Consider the following 15,021-nt stretch of genomic DNA (forward strand, 5'->3'; position numbering starts at 1 on the left):
CTACTCAAAACAGAGAATAGGAGAGATTTTCCACAAGTGGTAAATGCCTTCCCGTCGGATAATAGTATTTGCCTCCCCTGATAAATCGCCCGCCCTATTCCGACAAACTCTTAATGAGGGAATGAGGGGTCATTGGCTCTGCCCAGAGGACTATTTATTTCTGTCCTCCATTCTCCACCAATGAAGTGCTACTTTCACAAATACAAGGGAAGCGTTTTATACCTCGTAGGTACACAGATGATCACATATTACATTTTTGTTTTGATTTCTATTTTAGCTGGCTTTTTTAATTGTTTAGTTACAGCTCACATTCCGCAAACCCTGGAAAAGGCAAGGCCTGTCGCTGAAATATGTCGAAAGCTGGTTGCACTTTAAAGCCAGACCAATCCAATTGGCCTTGCCAGTTCTAGTTTTTAGTCTGGGTTGTACCCACATCGCCCTCCTGCGCTTGTGGCCTTAAGCGTGACAGTGGTTTAAGCAGCATGCTTGTATATCCCCCGCGGTTTCTTTTTTCATATGTGTATTTCCTGCCGCGCCCCTCCTTTCACTCTCCCACTCGACCCTTGTTCGCGGCTCCTCGAGCCTCTCAGCAGCGTTAACAGGAAGCTCTCGCGGCGCTTCACACCGTCGACGTAACCGCCAGTGGTGGCCGCCCGCCATCACCGGCTATGGGCTCATTGCTCACTTTGTTGTCACGTCGAACATTTTTTAGTTGCCAGCATAACATACTCGGGTACACGAACAGACAACTGCATGTGCTCAAACATCTTTGTTAATGCATTTGTTGGTGATTGAGAAGCGTGTATTACATACTTTAGTTGTGTGGTTCCTTTTTAAAAAAAAGTTTTTTAAGTTTTCTTGAGCCAGATAATTTAGGGAATCGGAGCTAGCAAGCGCGAATGCGAACCACAGTTAAGCTTGCTTCCTTGTGCGTAGGAGACCAATCGAACTCTAATCATGGTGGTTTTAGGCAGTCGCCAAAGTTAATGTTCGCTCAGATGTGCACAGCAGTAATGACGAGATGGATTGGTGTCACGGGCTGGCATGTGTGTGCTAGTTCGTCTTGTAAATTGGGAACGCTATAGATTTGGCACCTATAGTTTGTGTATTTATTGTTGGGTGTCATTGGTACAGCTTAACAAATCTAAAGTGAAGGCTGTTGCCCTCTTACTATAGCAATTCTCCATTCTAACTCCTGTCCTGGTGTCTGACAGAGTAAAGTATTGTGTCCCGATTTCTACAGTGTATATGCAAGGAACTCTGGCTCTGCCCGTCTTGTGCCGAGGAGAGCTGGCGAGGCTTTTTTTTGTTTTTGAATAAAGTAAAAGGGATGACTGCTTTCATATTTTTGTCCCACTTAAAATATGTTTAAAAACATAAAAGTGTCTCTGAAGTGGCGATGCGTTTTAACATAGCACAACTAGAATTGAATTCACTTAACAATCGTGTATAATCCCAGCAACATGCTGTGTGGTGTTTATGGCTAAAGCACCTTTGATTCCGTTGCATGCTTACTTTTTCCAGAGTCCGTTATTCATCCTCTGTCTCAGCCGTTTGTGGCCGTTTCCACTTGCATTTTAAGATGAGACCGCCGTCTACATTTAGCGTCAATATTTTTGTGCCAATCCATTACTGCACCTTGATGTAAAGTAATGTTGGGTGAAAAGTTCATTTTTAATGGGCGTTTTTTCGTTCGAAATTTTTAAAACTGAGCTAACAAAGTGGAGAAAGTTAATTTATTAAAGTTGTGTAATTGCTTTCTGATCCTGACAGTAGGTAGTCAACTATACCATTGACTTTCGAAATTATGGCGTCTTTTCCGCTAACATCTGTATTAAAGTTAATTCTTTTGAAATAGAATGTGGTTACATTGTCCTTACTATAATTTTTTTTTTAATGTGCAATCAATCTATGTGCATATTTTGTCCATATAATTCTGCACCCCACACAAAAGCAGCTGACAGATCATCATGTCTACTGCCAAGTGAAACACTTGTGAAACATTTATTAAATACCAATAAGTTACCTGAATGTTAGATTTTGTGTGAAGTGTGTTTGATACCAGAATCCTGTTTACATTTCACTTTTCTGTTTTGCCCATCCCACCCCAATTTGAAAACCAGAGCCTACTCATTTCACGTGACCGCAGATGGCCAGATGCAGCCGGTACCTTTTCCTCCCGACGCCCTGATTGGACAAGGAATCCCGCGACATGCCCGTCAAATCAACACGCTAAATCACGGGGAGGTCGTATGCGCAGTCACCATCAGCAACCCCACGCGGCATGTGTACACGGGCGGCAAGGGATGCGTCAAAGTCTGGGACATCAGCCAACCTGGCAATAAGAGCCCCGTCTCTCAGCTGGACTGCCTGGTACATACACAGGAACTAATGCATTGTCATTTCAGTGCTAATAGCTTGCGTAACTAAAAATTTCCAATATTATCTACGTAACAACCCTGCATCCCTTTTTCATGATACAACACCCCATAGTCCATGCACAATGAAAGGTGGAGGGAGGATGTGCAGATTTTTACTAATGGGTGGCCACATTCTAATTGGCGTTTCTTCGCAAATATGGTGAAAACATTATTAGCGAAAAGCAATCTAACCTCCAACTTGACTTTGTCCGTCAGTGAACAGCCTCTTTCAAAGATAGTCAGCCATTTTGTCTGTCAACAGTCATGACAGTTCCTTTAGATTTATAGTTTTGTTGCTTTTACACAATTATTGAAGCAATAAGAAGTATGCGTCCTTTAGTGAGATTCTGTTTGGGATTTTAAGTTTTGTGTCCAATCTCATGTTTTTTTTAGCACACTTGGGGAGTGTGCAATCAGTAGGTCTTTTAGGCAGAAGAATATCTGCTACTGCACTATAAGTCCTGTTGTTTTTAGTGTTTGTAGTTGCTTCTACTGGTAGCAGTGAATGTGTATACCAGTGCACTCTTGCCCGTTTTATATTGCCCACTTCTATCTTCTGCTTGGGTAATTTGGTTGCACATTTGAAGCGGCTTTGCTTAATTATATAACTGATAAATCCAATGTAATGGTTTTGGATTAACCATGCCAGTCATACTTTTATAACCTAGCACAGCCATTGTCTTTAGTCAAGTTGGGATTGCAGAGAGCAGAAATGCCTGAAGCAAGCTCTTGAAGATTTTTTTTTCTCTCATTTAGTTTTTGTATTTACAAAAGGTGGTGGCTGGAAATGTAGTTTACTTTTTTTGCTTAACTTGGCACAATAATATAGTGTATTTGTTTGAGATATATTCAAACAGGCGTTCTCATTCTACCTTTCAGAAAGGTAGAACCTGTCCATAAATAGTAATCTGAAACCCCCACCCCCAAAAGGTTGGAGCGAATCTTTAGGTTTACTGCAGACTGTGTTCTGTGGTTTCATAAACTCTAAAGTAATTTGGATTTTTATTTTCATTGACACAGAACAGAGATAACTACATCCGTTCCTGTAAATTGTTGCCTGATGGATGCACCCTAATTGTTGGCGGGGAAGCCAGCACGCTATCCATTTGGGACCTGGCAGCTCCGACTCCCCGCATTAAGGCCGAGCTGACGTCCTCTGCTCCGGCCTGCTACGCTCTGGCAATCAGCCCCGATTCCAAGGTCTGCTTCTCCTGCTGTAGTGATGGCAACATTGCAGTGTGGGATTTGCACAACCAGACGCTGGTCAGGTGGGTTATGATTTATTTTTTTTGCAGTGTTTTTGAGTTAAATTTCATGTGAGTATATTTCCTGCTATTTTGTAAGTATTCCACAGATGCCCTGTAGTTGGTGGAAAGAGGGCAGCGTTATGTGCCTTTTGCCTTTTTTTGTATACAGATGTTTTTTTGCAGAAGGGATTGCATAAACGTTGTTTCAGAAGGTGCTCCAGCTCCACAAACCTGAATAACGGCCAGTCCTATACCATTTTCATGTATTTTGCCTGTGCTGAAATCCAGAGGTTAAGTGCATTTTTTAATACTTAAGCTAAGTGGTGCTGCACAGGAATGCAGTTCAAGTGCTAATAGTGTGATCAGTTATGAATCACACACGACCCTTATTGGTAGGCTCCAGTTTAGGGTGCTGCACAATTCCTAAAGCGGTGTAGGTCTTAAAGTTAACCTTAATTTCCGTCCTGTAATCTACTGAAACCATTTTTAAGGGTTACACACAAAAATGCGCTATCTCTGTACATCAGTTTTCAACTTGTATGTTCAGAGTGGATCTAATGTAATAAGGATAACCTCCAGTCAAATAACCTTATTGATTTGTATAGTTTGGCAAAGGACGTTGATGAAAACCACACTTATCCGAGTGGTACTAGGGACACAGATTAACAAATGAATGCATGTTTATCACTTGTTCTTAGATGGGTGAGTTAGGTTGTATTGCCTTTCATCTAGGCCTGTGCTTGCTTTTGTTTTGGAAAGCTGATAACATTTCTAGGTCTCTTTTATTAAACACAATTGGAGACATGGTCCAAGCGGGATTTCTGCATGCATGCTTACCTCGTTTTGGTTGCTAAGATAATTTCGCCATGTAGAATTTCTTCTCTTGTCACACGGACAGTCACTCCTCAATCAAGGGTCGAGAATTTGGCCTTGGCAGCATCTGTTAGGCCAAGTATTGACTGCTTTGATATATTTGGAGGTTTGACTTGAAAAATGGATTGAGATGCTGCAGGTCACTGAAAATGGGGGAGCCTATTTGGCGTGGGACTGTTTGCACTAGGCCTATTACTCTACAATGTTCTGGTTCACAGCAGAAGGAAAATCAAATCTGCCTACTGTTTCCATGAGTTTAATAACTCAATTGATAATTCTGTTCTTTCATTGGACAAAAAGCATTTTCCATTAAACGCCCACATTTTGTTAAAAAATGCAGTTTCTGGCTAAATCGCTAGGAATATGCCCTTAGTAAGTTACTTGAAGTTGCAGTTCTGAGTGCATGAGGTTTTATTTTTTTAAAGCCAACCCCAATTTCCTCTTTATTATGACAGATTCTTCCAAGTAGAGTTCATTTCTTGGATATAAGGTCTTTTCATCCCTTAGCAGGGATTGGACACTTTGCAAGCTGTTGACTTAAGCTAGACCTCGTTCCTCAATATATCCTAGAGCCACTTATTATTCCACTTCTAACAAATTTGTGCTGTTCTACCATGGACTTGTGCTGTTCTACCATGGACTTGTGCAATTTCAGCGCGCGGTCCAATGTGGAATCCCCTGGTTTTTTGGGGGGGCACAGTTTCCCCCATTTTGGATATAGACTAACAAAAGTAACTGCAATAAGTGTCCACAATCTGAGCCAATGTTTAGGGTTTTTAAAAAAAATATACATATTTCTGTAGTTTTTTCTGTGACTTAATTCCTGCAAGAGGTTTGACTGATCAGAACGCTGGGACTCCGAAGGGCCTGTATTCTAATTTTTAAACATTATGTACAAAGAACTGTTAATGAGTGCACATATATATTCACTCCAGGGTGGCATCAGCCTTAGCAGTGTAAAATCACTACATTGGGGCCAATGATGAAGAGGGCCAGCTCATATCTTTTTGAAGCATACTTTGGCCCAAAGGTTGGCTTGCACTAACACAACAGGTATGCAGGTGGTCTATCCCATTTATAACAATTAAGAAAAAGGCCACCTCTGCATAACTTTCCAAAACGTCTGCCTATTGTCAGTGAATCTGACTGAGGGACGTAGTCTTCCTTATTAGTTGTGCATGTACTGTGAAACATCTGCCCTCTGAACACGTCGTCCTCGCTAATGGAACGTTTAATTGGAAGGCTTTGGGTGTGTAGCATCAGTCTGTTCCTTAAAATGCACCACAGGCCAAATAAACCACCCTATTTTTAATGCAAGTTCAGTGGCTTGAGCACAGTGCTGGGGTTGTATGTTATGTCTGAAACCAGGAAGAACCCAGGCTGCTAAGATGTGCAGATGACCAAGTTGTGGTATCTTGCTTTGGGCATAGGTGAATCCATTAGCATAGTCTGTATGCAAAGCACAAGCACCCTCACACGTTGGGTAACCCAAGGAAGTGAGTAGTCTGCTTAGAGATCTTCGATCTACATGTTGATGAAGGTGATCTGGACCTTTATTGTTGCAGCTTTGTCTGCTGAAGCTGAGATTGTGCTGCTCGTCGCTGGTAAAATCCTTCGTCCTGGGTCCCCAGTGTATATTGATGGGTCATCACCAATGTGGCCGGGAGCCAACCTTCAACTCCTGTTCATTTGGTTCATTGTCAGCATCGTTTAACACAGCATAGAGGGGAAGTTTGCCCATGATAGGAAGTTGTATCCTTACTTCTAAACTGAAGGTGGACAGTTTTTCAGTGAAATCGATGTATAAACTTAGTCATTCAATAATAAAGATAAGAATCTTAGGCACCCCTCAGTACAACAGTTTAAGGCGGAGTTGTCATTGCTGATGACGTTCCGCCAAAAGGAATGTCACCATTTAAAAGACCTGCCTTTAGCTGCCCTTTCTTTGCATCACATCCAAACCTCTGCAGACTAAGATTGTCCGATTATCAGAACGCGTTACGTGGGTACTCGCAAACTTTTTCCTGGTGGCCGAAAAGTTTGGTTTTTTGGTGGGGCCGAGAACTGCTTTGATGCCAGCAACCAGGAGGCGGCGTGAAGTGGATGGAGGGCGAGCATAGCATGTACATCTAGTTACTTCACTGAACTTCACAATGCAGAACCAGAAAACCTGGGATGAATCCCGGCTTCCCAACTTGACCAAATTGTGTGATCCTGGGCAATTGTTTTATTTCAATTTCCCTTTTTATTCTTTAATACCACATATAAGAGGACCTCGAAATACATGACTTTATGATGCGTGCTGTACAAAACCTTCTCATGTGTTTGGATTTAATCACTAATGGCATTGTCAGTCAGGAAGAGGGTGAAGCATGAACGTTTCCAAATTCAAGTTTGAAAACTAGCACTTTTGAAAAACGTGCTTCTGAAAGCGCTGCTATAATCTGGTTTACTAATGTGAAACAATTCTACTGGTTAGTAAGTCTTTTCAAAATTCAAAAAGTGTATCACATTTTTACATGTTTACGGTCTTTAAATATGAAGGTGCTCCTAAAGTTAAGGGCTGTGTTTCATCCTTTACTTAACTGCAATTAACCTCTAAATAAGTGCTTGCTGTTTATTTAACTTTTTTTATTGTTGGTGCTGAGTCCAGTAAACAGCAGCCCAGTGTTGTGGTTGCCCAAAGGCCCCCATGCCGCCGCCGGGCCGAACTTTGAGTATCACTAACATATAATTTCTCCAGATTTCCTCCTTTTGTCTAATCCGCCGATAGCCCCAATTGTTTACACTTTATAGTGAAAAAGAGCCACGGTAACCATTTCCACCAAGTGGGCATTAACAAATGATCATACCGCCATACATCTACATCCTTGTAGTAGGATTGAAATGAACTTTCCATATCTGTTAAGAGGCGAATCACAAGGCTGAAATGTTTAACATTAGGCACCTAATTGCAGAAACCACTCATTAAGGCCACAACAATCCAGAGTTCAGTCTGTGCATCGGTGTTGAGTCAGCATCTAAAGACAAATGGCATCTTATTACCCTAACCTAAAGTATGGTGTCTTGCCACACAGTGAGACATGTTTCTAAAACATTTCTCAATGGCGATTGCAGGCTAATGTTCAGTTGGATTAAAAAAAAAAATCACGAAGCATGATAACTGGGACATTTTGCACCAACATCCTATTGCTTCTTATGGGAGGTTGCTGCTTTCTGCCTTACCTGTAGTCTGCTTTAGAAGAATTTTTGGGGCAGTCTGGTATGATTTCCATTATGGTAGCCTTGAACAATAGTTGGGAAAACAATATCCCTACCAGATCTCATGTGCAACATGGGCTGCTGGCATTACATTGTGTAGGGCTAATCTTCGCCACTGGCCAAGTCTTAGGACATCAGCCATCTTTACGATGGGTGAGGTTTTCAGCCTACGCAAGAGCACAGATATTCTCATTAAGGACTGGAGTGGACCCTTCTCTGATATTCACCAACATTTGTGTAGATACACTCACCACTGGGTATCAGATTGCATCTCCGGGGTTTTAAACCTGCTTAACACCCGCACGCGTGTGCACTTCCCAGTGCACACGAGGCGCCCTCTACTGATCTACGGGTGTTGATGCATAGGTCGGATCCCTGTTTGTGTTTCACATCTGAGCACTAGACTGCTCCCGTGGTAGTGATGCTCCTGCCTGGGTCTTCAGATGAAAGGATGCCCTTGCGAGTGAAGTGGGACCCGGTGTCTCACAAGGTGGAAGAGAAGGATCTGTTTGTTCTTGTTCCTCAGAAGACCTCGAAGAGATGACACATGTAGGCCGAGTCCAAAGCTAACACATCAGTGTTTACCTTGAGCGCTGGCAGGAAATCATTATTCCGTCTGTTTGTTTTATCAGGCAGTTCCAGGGCCACACGGACGGAGCCAGCTGTATTGACATTTCAAACGATGGCACCAAGCTGTGGACGGGAGGCCTGGACAACACGGTGAGATCCTGGGACCTGAGGGAAGGACGCCAGCTCCAGCAGCATGACTTCACATCACAGGTAACCCACCCCCCTGGACTTCTGCGCACCTTGTGTTTGCACTGCACCTTGGCATTGTTTCCAAGATCGGCTCCAGTCAGCGCTTAATAACAAAGCCGGTTCTAAGAGAAAAGCACACTCTGGAAAGTCAAATATTGATTTTCATATTTCATAATGGTTTGGAAGTCGTGCATGTTGAGGCTCACCAAAAGCAAATATTGCCAGCCTGCCAAATCACTTGCATCTCGTCCCTTTGAGTCTTCTCAGCCAGTGATTCATCAGGAGGTATTGTTTTATTTCCCCTTACACTAATATGAATTTCAGACAGTGTGCACAGTCCCAGTGGTCGGCAGCATTTGCCCCCATGCACACTAAACCACCAGCTCTCTCTTTGCAAAATGTGAGAAATCTAATTGTAATAGCATGTTGGTTTGGTTCTCTAGATCTTCTCGCTTGGATACTGCCCGACCGGGGAATGGCTTGCGGTGGGGATGGAGAGCAGTAATGTCGAAGTCCTGCATGTAAACAAACCAGACAAGTACCAGCTGCATCTGCACGAGAGCTGTGTGCTGTCCCTGAAGTTTGCCAACTGTGGTAAGTGATAGTGCATGGTGAAACAGTGTGCGCAGAAGTAGGATTTGTGTAGAGCTGTCATTTATCTCTTAGACATGGCAAGCGTTGTTTCTAATGCACACAGTGTGCCGCTGGTGATGGACAGCGAAAGCAACCAATACTGTTCGGTAGTATCTGCCTTTCCTGTATGCTGATCCCACCATGTTGAATACTGCGAGCATACTTGCTTGTGGGTGGCGTCTGGCAAAATGGCTATGTATAATTATATAGACATCATCCTTGCCTGAGCGCAGGTGGAGGATGCTGGATGTGAAATGTATGAGCAGTAGGGCCAGATGCATATCAGATTTTACAGATAACCACTATGTAAAAAAGTTCCATTTAAATACATGTGTATTATGTATCTGGATTGAGCGTCCGTTTTTTGTTTGTTGCAGGGAAATGGTTTGTGAGTACTGGGAAAGACAACCTCTTGAATGCCTGGAGAACGCCCTATGGAGCGAGTATATTCCAGGTAAGAAAAAGGACTAATGCAGTAGCTACTAATTAAAAAAAAAAATACTGTGTATGAAGGGTGACTGTATACTTCCAAAGTTATGACCATCCTGTAAAATATCTTGAGATTTTCAACGCTGTGTTCTAACAGTGTGGTTGTAAGGCAGTGAAGTTCAAAATCGGTATATAGGCACATCTAGTGGATGCACAGAGTCGTTGGAACCCTACGGATCAGCGGATGAAGGCCCACCTACAGGCAAAAGCAGCGAAACAAGGGAGACCAGCAACACCTGCTTAGTAGCAGTGTCCGCATTGCTAGATGTTTGTGCTGTCCTGGGTATCTAGAGTGGTGATCTCAGAGGATCCGAACATGCAGTTCAAGATGTCAATTAAAGAGCTCTGTGAGGATTGTGGTGTATTATATGGTATGGTGGTGTGACCTTACAGTGTTATACACTTGGAAAACTGTCTTGGGTCCATTCATGCTCTTTTGTAAAACCCATAGCTCAACCAAGGGTAGCTGTGGCTTTGAGCAGCAAGGCTTAAACAAAGGATCTAGCGTAAAGCATTTAGAAGCAATAAACAAAGTCACGCAGCACAAAATAAATCCGACACCAATTTATAAATCTATATTATATTTTTCTGAATTTTTACAAACCAAGATTGGCAAAATCCACTGGAGGGTTCTGGAGAGATAGGTTTTTAAGTAAATTTAATTCTCAGCTTTTTAGTCCAAAGCGCAAACATGCAATGGTAACCACAAGGTTTAGAAACTTTTGAAAAATTTGAATGAGTTGTGTTCGGCAACTCTGGCCCAAGTGGGTCAACCAAATCGGACAGGGTAAAGGACGGGAATGGGGCACCGGGGGGTGTGTTTGGGGGGAGAACGGGGGGGGGGGGCAAAGGAGTATTTGGACAGTTACCTGGTCACCAAATCAGTCTCAAGTCAAGTTCCACACTTTGCATCTGGTGGCTCGGCAGCGACTTTTCCAGGGGCCACAGGGACAGTCTTCTTTGCTAGCCAAAGTATGACGGGGCAGTCCAGCAGATGGTGCAGCCTCTTGCCAGGTCCAGAGGTCAGCACGGCAGTACTTCAGTTCTGTCTCCATTTTTGTCATGATCTGAGGGTCAGGGTGCCAGGTGGTGAGGAGGGCATAGATATGCCCATAAAGTGCCCTGGGAGAATGATGCAATCACTAGTCCATGCGCTACCAGGATCCCTTTTGCTCTGTGACGAATTCTGGCTATGTGGGGCACCTATCAATTCCAGAGTACACTATTCCTTTCACTCACACGTTGTCTCAACCATTCTTTGCATGTTAGGAGTTCGGCAGCCCACCCTAGAGGTGTGGCTACCTCAGCAGCGGCTGTCCATATGCGACGAGGGGCCATGCCCCCCACCTTTTTCCTGGCAAGAAGAGTGTCTGTCAAGGTGAACAAAGGTCAGCCTGACAGACACTCTTCTTGTTCAGGTCAGTCCAGGCAGCCAGGAGCTAGACATGCGCTAAATGCACATGCTCATGGTTGCCTGAGCTGAACTTTGCCAGGCTGAGTATTTCACAGCCCTGTGGGTGTGACCTCAGCCTGACAAAAGTTCCCCATGACCCTCCGCCTCATGATGAGGGGGAAGGTTGTTGATTGCCTCTGACCTGGGCACTTCAGCTTTAATCCCTAAAATGCCCAGGGCTGAGTGTCAATTAGTGACCCTGCATCACAGAGTGGGGTGGGGTCTGCATCCCACTCTGTGACCAGTGAGGGAATGCTGCCTTCCCTCATTGTTTGACCATAGTTCAGCCAATGAGAGAAGGCAGCAGTCCCAACCCTCCTAGGGTCCCCTAAGGCTTCCCTCTCTACAGTGAAGGTTAGTCTTATATATTTTTTGTGTTTGGTGCCTGTATGAATGTATGTGTATTTGCTAGTGAGTGTTCTGAATAGGTGTATGTGCGCACCCTGGGTACCACGTACAAGGGACTTCTAAGTAACTCAGCTTTTGACAATTGGAAGGTAGCCAATTCAACATACATTTTGTAATGGCCGAGAACACTGGCACTGAGGTCTGGTTAGTGGACCACAGTGCTCCGATAGTCGAACAACCAGCACCTAGTATTCCAGATGGGGGCAAAAACCTCCTACGAGGAGATGTAAGGATCTCCTATGTACCTCTCCAACTACAAGAGTATCAATTTCCAGTTTGAGGCTTTAGTTTTTTTTGCAACAAAAAGCATTATTTACCCCCCACACCCCTCCTTGCCTCCATTAAATGCAAAAACAACAATTAACAGAATGCAGAACAATGTCATACGTTCACCCAAGTGCAGAGATCTGGGCCTAAATCCATCTTTTTTTTGCTTCCCATGTCATTCAAGTTTGAACCGAGCCATATGCAAATCAGTCTTGACCCTGGGTCCCATGCTCACTACACCACTGGATTCAAGTTAGCCTGGCTGATGAAGGGTGATACCCAGAAACCGGTCCCAGGATGCTTGTTTCCGGTCCAGGGAGGACCTAGCTTGGCAGTTCGAGCTGGACAGTTCCCATAAGTAACGGGGTCAAGACTGATTTGTATATGGCTGGATCCCAAATGTGGTGGTGTGGTGAACAAAAGAATGATGGATTAAACCCAGATCCTTGCGATTGGGGGTGAATGTTTGCATTGTCCAGCATTCCGTCCATCGATTATTTCTTTTGCATCCGTTCTATGCAAGCACATTTCTTAGAGGTTCTCACCTAATAGTCCTATTCTAGGTTACTGTGCCTCGCATACTTGATTAATGTTCATCAAACAAGTGCCAGTACGTCTAATGGACGTTAGCAAATTCAGGCCTTTTGAGGCAATGAATACTTTCAGATTGGTCCTGCCATAGCAGCTGTTTAAATAAGCAAATCATTGTTATGATTTTAGGATTGCAGCTAATTGTTTACTGGCGTTTGCTTTGAAGGCCAATGAAAGAAAACCCAGAACTCAGTAGGTAATGTGAGTTGTTTATTAATCTCAGAAGAGTGCCGTGTGAGCAGCATTCTGGGGTCATGCAAGTGGCAAGAGGCTGTACTGAAAATGGTTGAGATGGCGAGGGAAACCAAAGCGGACCCAGATGCAAATCATCTTAAGAAGTTGCAAAAGTGTGTTTTTGGCAGAATGCAGTTCGAACACCAACCAAAGAGGACATTGAAAAAATGTAGTTAGAACCCCTAACATGATGAAATGAATGTCTGTTCCTGCATAGATCTGAGAAGAGGGCTTCTTGTGAAAGTTTACTGAATACTAGTACAACAGGAAGTAAATAGTGTAGCACTTCTCCACATCATTTGATACTTTGGAAATCAGCAAGGGCCATATTGTCAAATAGGCTCTGGCTCTCTTGCAGCAGTAAATCTAGTGTTTCTTTCTAGTGGTCACACAGTTTCTGACTCCAGTGGAATACTGACCCTGGGTTTTGCATCCCACTTTAAAATGCAGGATTCTTTCATAAGCTTTCCTTCAGAATTTCATCCAACACTTATGTTGTTCCTTCACCAGGTTAGCGATATCAAGTGGAATGTGTCAGTCATTTTTCAAATGTTATTTGGTGTATGGAGAGCATCTTTCTATCCTTGGAAATGCAGGCTTTGCTCATTCACAATGCTAGATCCGAATATGATTGTAGGGCTGTTGAAGTCAGTTATGGTTTTTCTGACTTGACATCTGTATTTATTAATTTGCTATTAAATATTAAGTGACCAGTTTGCTACTAATAACTCTTAAATATTCATCCCGTATATTATTTTTATTATGAATGTTGATTAATTGTTTTTATTTTTTTTATTACAACAGTCCAAAGAGTCTTCATCTGTGCTTAGCTGTGACATCTCCGTGGATGATAAATATATTGTCACTGGCTCTGGGGACAAGAAAGCTACAGTTTATGAAGTGATCTACTGAAACTTGGAGATATGAACTTTTTTATGACGAACTGGGCCAAAACTTTCTCACTTTGTAGAAGTAGAAACATTGCATCTTATAAAGGAGATTGAAATTGGCGCTCGAACCTGAAATAAAAAAACACTGAGTATATTACCAATGGACTTCAAGGAACCTGCTATGATTTGCCTGAACCGAACAGTACAGAACGAATGGACATGCCGCCGAACTCACTGTCTCGGGCACTTGGAAATGAACTTTTGCTGAACATTGGATTTGGGATTTTCTGTGAACTTCTGCAGACCTTAACCATACCTGAAGATATGGGATATGTTTCATTTCCATTCAGTTCAACTTGCCTTCTGTCCTTCGTAGAGCAGTAATGTCTGCAATGAACTTGTTTTCTGGTTTTTGCATCATGTGATAATGTTCTTGTATTTTTGTTGAAGGTCAAAGATTTTGTACAAATTGTAAATATATTTGGTTAATTACAGTAAAGGTTTTAGTACAAGAAGTTGTCATTTTCATATTGTCAAACATTTGACTAATGTGACAAAATGCCGTATGTACATTGAATATATGGCAGCACTTTTTATCTCACGAGTATGTATTGTGAGAAATCTGCAGCCTGGTCTGTTGAGCAGTCACCAAAAAACAAGCAGGTGGAAGATCAGTTTCTCTCCATTCTGTGCTCCCTGCATCCAAAGTACATCCTGTTTATACTCTTGCTGTCTATCCTACCCAAATACGTCAGCAGGTACTCCCAAGACCAGGCTCTTTTTCAATTCTCAACCTATGGATATCCCTGTCACATAGTGGAGATAATGTAAACTGCTTCTGTGGTTCTTGAGGGCTTTTACACAGTTGTTGCTGGGCTAAGCCCTTACCTTCTTTTTAAACATAATTTTAGTGGTCCCCCCATGCATGGCCATCATTTACCGGTTGTCCGAGGTCGACAAAGAGAAAGTGAGTGCAACATATAGAATAGAGAGAGAACCAGAATGTTAAGACATTGCGACAAAGATGTAGACGTAAATACAAAGATATGTATGAAAAGAAACAAATGGAGTTCAAGGAGAAAGGGAAACAGCTGGCACCTAAATAAAATGTAAGGAAACGAGACAAAAATCACTGAATGAGACAAATACATAACTAGATATTAAACAGTAAAGAGATAATGGAAAGAAATTGAAATAGATCCACATAAATGAAAGATAAATGCGAAAATATTTGGCAAAGCATGGGAATATCACAATGAGAGGAACTAAAAACGGACTGGAGGCAGACAAAGAACAAGGGAAGAATGAAGCAATCCAGTTTTTTACTAAGGAATTAAGAGGATGGACAGACTTAAAACGATCAGTGTACCTAAGAGTGGGTGTTTTTTTTTTTTTTACATTGATTGGGGATGAGTGTGATAGAAGCAAACTGAAAGAAACAGTGAAATTGGAAAACGTATAGGGAAAACTGGGGAGAATGGAGATAGGGGAAAAAG

At 42.7% G+C, this 15,021-nt stretch overlaps 1 protein-coding gene across 9 annotated transcripts in view; it reads left to right on the forward strand.

Moving 5' to 3' along the window:
* The window catches only part of TLE1 (TLE family member 1, transcriptional corepressor), a 160,124-nt gene extending 146,087 nt beyond the window's left edge, over positions 1-14,037 (forward strand). For all 9 annotated transcript variants that reach the window (XM_086961327.1, XM_086961328.1, XM_086961331.1 and 6 more), the window contains 6 exons: positions 2,124-2,373; positions 3,441-3,688; positions 8,434-8,581; positions 9,004-9,154; positions 9,571-9,647; positions 13,440-14,037. In XM_086961327.1, coding sequence (XP_086817453.1) covers positions 2,124-2,373; positions 3,441-3,688; positions 8,434-8,581; positions 9,004-9,154; positions 9,571-9,647; positions 13,440-13,547 — 982 coding nt within the window. In that variant the 3' untranslated portion in view covers positions 13,548-14,037. The remainder of the gene's footprint in view (positions 1-2,123; positions 2,374-3,440; positions 3,689-8,433; positions 8,582-9,003; positions 9,155-9,570; positions 9,648-13,439) is intronic.
* The last annotated feature ends 984 nt before the right edge of the window (positions 14,038-15,021 follow it).

The sequence above is a fragment of the Lissotriton vulgaris genome, chromosome 3_1 (assembly GCF_964263255.1).
Source record: "Lissotriton vulgaris chromosome 3_1, aLisVul1.2, whole genome shotgun sequence".
Taxonomy (NCBI): domain Eukaryota; kingdom Metazoa; phylum Chordata; class Amphibia; order Caudata; family Salamandridae; genus Lissotriton; species Lissotriton vulgaris.